The sequence below is a fragment of the Cebus imitator genome, unplaced genomic scaffold (genome assembly GCF_001604975.1).
Source record: "Cebus imitator isolate Cc_AM_T3 unplaced genomic scaffold, Cebus_imitator-1.0 Scaffold71, whole genome shotgun sequence".
NCBI classification, from domain to species: Eukaryota; Metazoa; Chordata; class Mammalia; order Primates; family Cebidae; genus Cebus; species Cebus imitator.
In genome coordinates, this window is record NW_016107386.1 from 678,648 (window position 1) to 688,041 (window position 9,394).

Genomic DNA, 9,394 nt, shown 5'->3' on the forward strand with positions numbered 1-9,394 from the left:
GTACCTGGAACCACAGGCACACGCCACCGTATCTGGCTAACTAATTTTTCTTTTTTTAGGGACAAGGTCTCCTGTGTTATCTAGGCTGTTCTGAAACTCCTGGCCTCAAGCAATCCTCATGCATCCTGATATCCTGGATATCAAAGTGCTGGAATTACAGGCGTGAACCCCTGTGCCAGGCCTCTCCTTCTTTTGTTTTAATAGTGTACCACTTTCATATATCCATTTGGACATCAACAATAGTTATTTATGTAAAATAAAAGGTTAAAAGAAAAGTAATTGTTTAAATATAACATAGCTGTGCATAGCCGCATCTATAATTTGTTTATTTTATTTATTTTTTTTTGNTTTCTTTTTTTTTTTTTATTTTTTGAGACAGAGTTTTGCTCTTGTTGTGCTCTTGTTGCCCAGGCTGGAGTGCAATGGTGTGATCTCGGCTCACCACAACCTGTACCTCCTGGTTTCAAGCGATTCTCCTGCCTCAGCCTACCGAGTAGCTGGGATTACAGGCATGTGCCACCACACACAGCTAATTTTGTATTTTTATTAGAGATGGAGTTTCTCCATGTTGGTAAGCCTGGTCTCAAACTCCCAACCTCAGGTGATCCACCCACCTTGGCCTTCTAAAGTGCTGAGCCACAAGGCCCAGCCTGTTTTTGTTTTTGAGATGAGCCCTGACTGTGTTGCCCAGGCTCATCTTGAACTCTTGACTATATGGAATTGCTGTAGTGCTTGCTCCACCACATCCACTTGAGGCATTCTCTTTCAATACTGTAGTAGTTTTTATTCCCAACCCTCTGGAGTCTATACCTCCTCCTTTTAGGAGACATTTTCTTCCTTCCATTCGTTCTTGCGTCTTGCAGACTTCAGTATCTCAACTTTGACCAGACTTTGGGACTGCAGAAGGAGAGGGGGCTCTGGTCCAGAAACAATAGGAATACATAACCTGGTTCACTGTACCCCAAGCAAATACCGTGACTTGATTTCCTCATCAATTTCCTAGGAAGTACTTACACTGCTTCCAACCAAATTAGCATTACTGTTGCTCATTAACAACACATTCAGCATTTTATTTATTTTATTTTTTTGAGACAGGGTCTCACTGTGTCACCCAGGCTGGAGTGCAGTGGCGCCATCTCTGCTCACTGCAACCCCTGCTTCCTGGGCTCAAGCGATTCTCCTGCCTCAGCCTCTGTGAGCCACCACTCCCGGCCCACATTCAGCTATTTTATGTACTTATTTTTATTATTATTATTTTTTGAGTCGCAGTCTCGTTCTTGTTGTCCAGGCTGGAGTGCAATGGCCCGATCTCGGCTTACCGTAACCTCCGCCTCCCAGGTACAAGCGATTCTCCTGCCTCAGCTTTTCGAGTAGCTGAGATTACAGGCATGCGCCACCACGCCCGCTAATTCTGTATTTTAGTAGAGACGCGGTTTCTCCATGTTGGTCAGGCTGGTCTCGTACTCCTGACCTCAGGTGATCCTCCCGCCTCAGCCTCCCGAAGTGCTGGAATTACAGGCGTGAGCCACCGCGCCTGGCAGGAACTTCATATTTTCTAAGGGAAATAATCTTGGATGGAGGTGATTTGCCACAGAAGAGATGAATAGTTGGTACTCAACTGGAAATGATCATTATTTGTAATGCAACATCTTATGCTACCTGGTTCAGTGCTCTGTGAATTAGGTGATGCAAATATTATATTGTTGCCTGGAACGGTAGTAATTTTGTCGTTTTTAAAAGGCGGCGAAGAGAGCGTCCCCTTCTAAGGGGAAAATGTGGTGAGATTCCTTTAAGGTGCGACCCGCGCGCCCCGCCGCCTGCTCCTGAGCTGCAGGGTTTGCGCCCCGCGGAGGTGAGGCAGCTAAACCACATTTCCCGGCGGGCCCCTCAGGCTGCCGCGCCTGCGCAGCGGTGCCGTCCGGGGCCGGCTGAACTCCCGCGCTCTCCCGCCGCTTCGCCTCGCCAGGTGCCTCCCTGAGCCATGGAGGGGGTCGCGGTGGTGACGGCGGGCAGCGTGGGTGCTGCCAAAGCCGAGGGAGCTGCAGCCTTGCCGCCTCCGCCTCCGGTCTCCCCGCCCGCCCTCACCCCCGCACCGGCAGCGAGTGAGGAGGGACCGGCGCCTCTGTCCGAGACCGGGGCTCCCGGCTGCTCCGGCTCCCGGCCCCCTGAGCTGGAGCCGGAACGTGGCCTAGGCCGCTTCAGAGGCCGCTTCGAGGACGAGGACGAGGAGTTGGAAGAAGAAGAGGAGCTGGAGGAGGAAGAAGAGGAGGAGGAGGAGGACATGAGTCACTTCTCGCTGAGGCTGGAGGGAGGCCGGCAGGACTCGGAGGACGAAGAGGAGGTATTTAGAGTCCCCGTGCGACCCCTCTCGTCCTGAGCGGCGTCAGGGACGTTGCTGGCCCATGTCGGCCAGGCCTGGGCCCGATCCTAGTGCGCCGCCGCCCCCGGGGCACTGGAACCGACCTCCCGCGACTCTGGCCCCTGCTCTAGTCGTGTGGCACCGACAGGCCTCCGGCCCGGCCCTAGTCGGTACCCGATTATTTTGTGAGGTTACTGCAGGTCAGTTAGGTTCTGGGGGTCCGACTCATTCGTTTTGTTAATAAGTATAGTTATTTTGGGACAGGGTCGCCCAAGCTGGAGTTGCAGTGGCGCTACCATGGCTCACTGCAACCTCCAACTCGTGAACCCAAGCGATCCTCTCGCCTCAGCCTCCGGAGTAGCTGGGACTACAGGCACGCGCCACCATGCTGGGCTAATTAAAGAAATATTTTTTTGGTAGAGAGGAGGGCTCCTTATGTTGCCCAGGTTGGTCTCGAACTCCTGAGTTCAAGCCATCCTCCATCTCCGGTCTTCCAAAGTGTTAGAGTAAGCCATCTAGCCTGCCTTGTAAATAATTATTGAAGCTGCTGCTTACCAGGCAGTAAAGATCCTTTGAAACAGTAATTTGGCCGGAGGCAGTGGCTACCAATGCAAGTTACTCAGGAGGCTGACACAGGAAAATCGCTTGAACCTGAGAGGTGGAGGTTGCAGTGAGCCAAAATTGGGCCATTGCACTCCAGTGTGGGTGACAGAGCGAGACTCTGTCTAAAAAGAAAAAGAAAAGAAACAATAATTGTGTTATTATTGTAACTTTCCGCAGTATTTTGATGGGTTGGAGGTATATGTTTCCATGTTGCAGTGACATTTTTTTTGAGACAGTGTCACTCTGTCATCCAGGCTGGAGTGCAGTGGAACAATCTTGGCTCACTGCAACCTCCACTTCCTGGGTTCAAGTGATTCTCTTGCCTCAGCCTCCCGAGTAGCTGGGATTACAGGGAGGCTGTAGAGATGGACCATTTTAGTAGAGATGGTTCCACCATATTGGCCAGGCTGGTCTCAAACTGCTGACCTCTGGTGATCTGCCTGCCTTGGTCTCCCAAAGTGCTGGGATTACAGGCCTGAGCCACCGTGCTCAGCCTGCAGCGCACCCTGCCTGCAGTGACATTTTGAGATAATGTTGTAAAAGAATTTGAGGAAGGTGGGCTGAGCACAGTGGCTCGCACTCATAATCCTAGCACTTTGGGAAGCGGAGGCGGACGGATCACCTGAGGTCAGGGGTTCAAGACCAGCCTGGCCAACATGGCGAAACCTCATTTCTACTAAAAATACAAAAATTAGCCAGGCCATGGTGGTGTGCACCTGTAATCCCAGCTACTTGGGAGGCTGAGGCAGGAGAATCACTTTAACCCAGGAAATAGAGGTTTCACTGAGCCAAGATCACACCACTACACTCCAGCCTGGGTGACAAAGTGAGACTCTGTCTTAACAACAACAAAAAAAAGGAATTTGAAGAAGGCAAGGACGCGTATTTTAAAACGGTTTCCATTGTATTTGCAGCGCCTGATTAATCTCTCTGAGCTGACCCCATACATCTTGTGTTCCATTTGCAAAGGTTACTTAATAGATGCAACTACTATTACAGAATGTCTTCATACCTGTAAGCATACGTTCACATTTCTGAATAATTTTTCAGTTTTTGAAATGTCTTGAAAGCATCCTAATTTTAACATTTTCTTTTTCAACAGTTTGTAAAAGCTGCATTGTAAGACATTTTTACTACAGCAACAGATGTCCAAAATGCAATATAGTAGTACATCAGACACAACCTCTTTATAACATAAGGTAAGAGGAATATATAAGCAACAATTGTATTTTAAATATACTTTTTCTGAAAGCTTGAAGTTATGTAGTTGGAATAAATTCTTGACCTCTCAGGATGCGCTCAGTGGCTCACACCATAATTCCAGCACTTTGGGAGGCTGAGGTGGGCAGATCACTTGAGGTCAGGAGTTCAAGACCAGCCTGGCCCACGTGGTGAAACCCTGCCTCCACTGTTAGCCAGGTGTGGTGGCACATCCCTATAATCCCAGCTACTCAGGAGGCTGATGCAAGAGAATCGCTTGAACCTGGGAGGCAGAAGTTGCAGGAGCCGAGATCATGCCACTGTACTCCAGCCTGGGTGACAGAAGGAGGAGACTATCTAAAAAAAAAATTTTTTTTGACCTCTCTCAAAATTAAAAGGGAACTACATATTCTTTTAAGAAATATATAGAGAGCACTTACTATGTACCAGGCACTGTAATATCTGCTAAGAACTTAAAAGAGGCAGAGGCCTCTTTCCTGAGAATTTTAATCCCATCACTCACTCAAGTTAATGAGGCTAGTTTAGGCTTACTAATTGTTTTTTTTTTTTTTAAGAAGTAATAACTGAAACAACTGGCCTCTTTAGTAAAGCCCATTTGTCATAGCTCATTGTGGCTTATTAATCAAAATTCCAGTTCATACACTGTTTCTTAAGAGAGGAAAAATACTAACAGATTACTGTTATTTATTCAACAAATACAATTTTTTACTACCTTCACACAGGAGTGCTTTGCAGATGATAGAAGTTCAGAATACAGTCTCTGCCCTCAACTTGTATTCTTATGAAGGGAATAAAATCAAACTAACCAGGCATGATGGCACGTGCCTTTCGTCCCAGCTCTTTGGGAGGCTGAGGTGGGAAAATCACCTAAGCCTGGGAAGTAGAGGCTGCAGTGAGCCATGATTGAGCCACTGCACTCCAGCCTTGGTGACAAAAGTGAGACCTTGTTGTCACACATACACACACACACAAAAACAATCAATGCACATGAAACAGTTTAGTAAGCCATTCAAGAATCTATGAATACTTATGATTACATGTAATTACTTAAGGTTTTCTTGAGTGAGTTATATTTTAGGAACTATAAATGCTACTTAAAAGTAACTCACCTCTGTGAAAGAAGATATCCACTCTCAAGAGAAAACACAATCGACTCACTCTGTACCAAAATGCATTTTTCTGAATTCTGAGGTATTCTCCATCCTTTCCTTTTATTAGGTTGGACCGACAATTACAAGACATAGTGTACAAATTAGTGATCAATCTAGAGGAAAGTAAGTTTCTTTTATTACATAGTTGTGAATCCCAGAATCTCTGACTCTACTAGTTACATTTTAAGTGTAATTTAGTCTGTGTTTTATCATTTTTTAGGAGAAAAAAAGCAAATGCATGATTTCTATAAAGAAAGAGGTCTAGAAGTACCTAAACCTGGTAAGTTTGGGTGTATACCATAATGTACTTATAGATTAATGAATACTAACAATAAAATATATGCCCTTTGAAGTTCTTTTGGGGGTAGCTTGTTATATGATCTGAGAGATTTTGAAGGTAGTGCTGTGTGTAATCCAATTTATTTATAAAAATTAGAGATTGTAGGCTCTGGAGCTACATTCTGAGTTTGTTCCTGGCCCTTCTACTTTATGAGGTGTATAACTTAAGCCAAGCCAGTTACGTACTTAAATGTCTGTTTCCTCATCTACAAAATAGTGATAATAATACCACTTTATTTAAAATATATATATTGAGTAATATAAGCACTTAAAACAGTGCCTGGCACAGAGTAACTGTTCAAACATTAGTTTTTACAACGATGTAATATGGAATGGATGTCAAATAGATTTGAATTTAAATCCTGGTTCTTTCACTTAGTTACCTGGGTGACTTTGGAAAAATTACTTAATCTCTCTAAGCCTCAGTTTCTTTATCAGTTAAAAAAGAAAAAAGAGGGCCGGGCGCGGTGGCTCAAGCCTGTAATCCCAGCACTTTGGGAGGCCAAGGCGGGTGGATCACGAGGTCAAGAGATCGAGACCATCCTGGTCAACATGATGAAACCCCGTCTCTACTAAAAATACAAAAAATTAGCTGGGCATGGTGGTGCGTGCCTGTAATCCCAGCTACTCAGGAGGCTGAGGCAGGAGAATTGCCTGAACCCAGGAGGCGGAGGTTGCGGTGAGCTGAGATCACACCATTGCACTCCAGCCTGGGTAACATGAGTGAAACTCCGTCTCAAAAAAAAAAAAAAGAAAAAGAAAAAAGAGTAGTAGTGGTACCTGTATCATGGGATTATAGTAAGGATTAAATGAGATGATGCATGTGAAGTGCTGAGTATGAGCCCTGGCACACAGTAGTGCTTATGCAGGGTTGTCTACACATGTTGCTGTTCTGATGAGCTCTCTCTGTGGCCCCAGTAAGCCAGCCACACATGTCTGCCTTCCATTGTGGAGTGGTCCCCAGGCTTGCCTCTCATTTCACTGGCTTTGACAGATTAGCCAATGTCATTAGACAGGGAGATTGAGTGCTTTATGATCTTTTAAATACTCAACGTAGTTATAATACCTGTGTAGTTATTTTTCCAAAGACCTCAATTTATGACACTTTTATTCTAAATTAACATTTTTGTTTGGCTATCGAATAGCTGTTCCACAACCAGTCCCTTCAAGCAAAGGAAGATCTAAAAAAGTCCTAGAATCAGTGTTTCGTATTCCACCTGAACTTGATATGTCTTTATTACTGGAGTTCATTGGGTGAGTACCCTAAAAATGTACCTTTTAACCTTAAACAATGTTAAAAGTCTCAATGTTAGGAAATCATTCTAAACTCAGGTAAAATCAAGTTTTTCTGACATCTCCTTTGAAAATTTTGAAAGAATTGAATATTAGAAATAATTAGAAGAAGGTATAAAGGGCTGGACGTAGTGGTTTATGCCCGTAATCCCAGCACTTTGGGAGGCTGAGGAAGGTGGATCACCTGAGGTCAGCAGTTTGAGACCAGCCTGGCTAACATGGCTAAACCCCATCTCTACTAAAAATACAAAAAAAAAAAAAAGAAAATTAGCTGGGCATGGTGGTAGGTGCCTGTAATCCCAGCTACTTGGGAGCCTGAGGCAGGAGAATCGCTTGAACCTGGGAGGCGGAGGCTGCAGTGAGCAGAGATCATGCCATTGTACTCTAGCCTAGGTGACGAGTAAAACTTCATCTCAAAAAAAAATTACAATAAAAAAGAAGTATAACCGGTAGTATTCTAATCATCTGGTTTAAGAAATAAACCATTGCTAATATCGCTGAAGTCTCTGGCTAACTCTTCCTTCAGAGGTTAATAACCACTCTTAAAAGTAGTGTTTGTCATTTCCACGCTTTTCCTTCATATGGTTGCCACATGTATTCCTAAGCAATATGTAGAATTGTTTTTGCCAAACTTAAAATGGTATCCTTTTCACTCAGTACTGTGTGATTCATCCCTGTTGAAATATGTAGCTCTAGTTCATTTTCACCATTATCTGGTATTCCATTAAAATGAATATATTATTACTTATCTTTTCATCTTTTCCTCTTGTGTTGAATATTTAGGTTGTTTCCAGGTTTGTTGATTTGTTTGGTTGTTGCTATTGTAAACAATGTTGCTCTAAACATATACATATCTCCTGTGTATATGTGAGAGGGGTAATTCTCTAAGAGTGTAGATTTACTGACTCTAAGGGTATGTTTCTCTTCAACTGTACTTGATTTTGGCAAATTGTTTCCCAAAGTAGTTAGATCTCTTTCTTTTTTTTTTTTTTTTTTTCTCTTGGAGTTTTCGCTCTTGTTGCCTGGGCTGTAGTACAGTGGTGTGATCTTGGCTCACGGCAACCTCTGCCTCCTGGGTTCCAGCGATTCGCCTGCCTCCACCTCCCGAGTAGGTGGGATTACAGGTATGCGTCACCACACCCAGCTAATTTTCTATTTTTAGTAGAGAACGAGGTTTCTCCATGTTGGTCAGGCTTGTCTCAAACTTCTGACCTCAAGTGATCCACCCACCTCAGCCTCCCAAAGTGCTGGGATTTGATTTGAGCCACTGTACCCGGCTAGATAATTTTCTAATTAGAATAAATTGTTTCTGTCATACACTGTAGCATATGGTATACTCGATTTTAGTGCAACAATGTTAAACAGACTGTTATGGTCACAGAGTTGGCATGTATCAAACTGTAGTTTTCAAATGCTTAACTGTCTGGCATAGTAAACTAAAATGCCTTTCTTGGAAAAAATCTAGATTTCTCAGGTATCACTGATGACTATTTTACTTCTCAGTCATCTCTTTATAACTCTAAGCTACTTGTATTATTTATTATCTAGCATATGCTTTGTTGTATTTATCTCCCTGTATATTTACTTTGTGCTCTCAACTGATATTAAGAACCCCTAAAAGGCAAGAGACATTTCTTATATCCCCAAGAAGCCCACAGTAGTGGTTGATGATAATGAAATAAAGATCCCTTTGGAAAAAATTCGAAGAAATCATGTAATTCCAGATTTTAATCCAGCCATTTCTGTTATTAAAGAGTGTTGTAATTTAAATGTCTATAAGGGAGTACGTTAAACAATGGTATACCTATACATGAATATGCGCTAATATAATAATGTGTGTGACAGTATGGAATAATAATTGCCAAGATGTATTAAGTGGGAAAAGCAAGGTGTGGAAGGCAACTATATGAACCATGTGCTCACTTAAGCTTTTTAAAAAGAGGATGGTGGAAAATAATACACGTATATTTTTTATGTGCACAGATCATTCCTGAAAGGACATTTAAGAACATTGGCTGGGCATGGTGGCTCACGCCTGTAATCCCAGCATTTTGGGAGGCCAAGGTGGGCGTACAGATACCTGAGGTCAGGAGCTCAAGACCACCCTGGCCAACATGATAAAACCCTGTCTGTACTGAAAATACAAAAATTAGTCCATTGTGGTGGCAGGCACCTGTAGTCCCAGCTATTTGGGAAGCTGAGGCGGGAGAATCACTTGAACCTGGGAGGTGGAGGTTGCAGTGATCCGAGATCATGTTATTGCATGCCAGCCTGGGCAATGAGAGTGAAACTCTGTCTCAAAACAAAAAAGGGCAGGCACAGTGGCTCATGCCCGTAATCTCAGCACTTTGGGAGGCCGAGGTGGGTGGATCACTTGATATCAGGAGCTCGAGACCAGCCTGGCCAACATGGTAAAACACTGTCTCTA

General features: G+C 43.9%; 1 protein-coding gene across 1 annotated transcript in view; it reads left to right on the plus strand.

Moving 5' to 3' along the window:
- Positions 1-1,896: 1,896 nt before the first annotated feature.
- PCGF6 (polycomb group ring finger 6) overlaps positions 1,897-9,394 on the plus strand; it is a 51,555-nt gene continuing 44,057 nt past the window's right edge. Inside the window, exons 1-6 of the mRNA XM_017531073.2 lie at positions 1,897-2,341; positions 3,877-3,976; positions 4,065-4,161; positions 5,402-5,457; positions 5,555-5,614; positions 6,819-6,927. Of these exons, the coding sequence (XP_017386562.1) occupies positions 1,982-2,341; positions 3,877-3,976; positions 4,065-4,161; positions 5,402-5,457; positions 5,555-5,614; positions 6,819-6,927 (782 nt within the window). The 5' untranslated portion in view covers positions 1,897-1,981. The remainder of the gene's footprint in view (positions 2,342-3,876; positions 3,977-4,064; positions 4,162-5,401; positions 5,458-5,554; positions 5,615-6,818; positions 6,928-9,394) is intronic.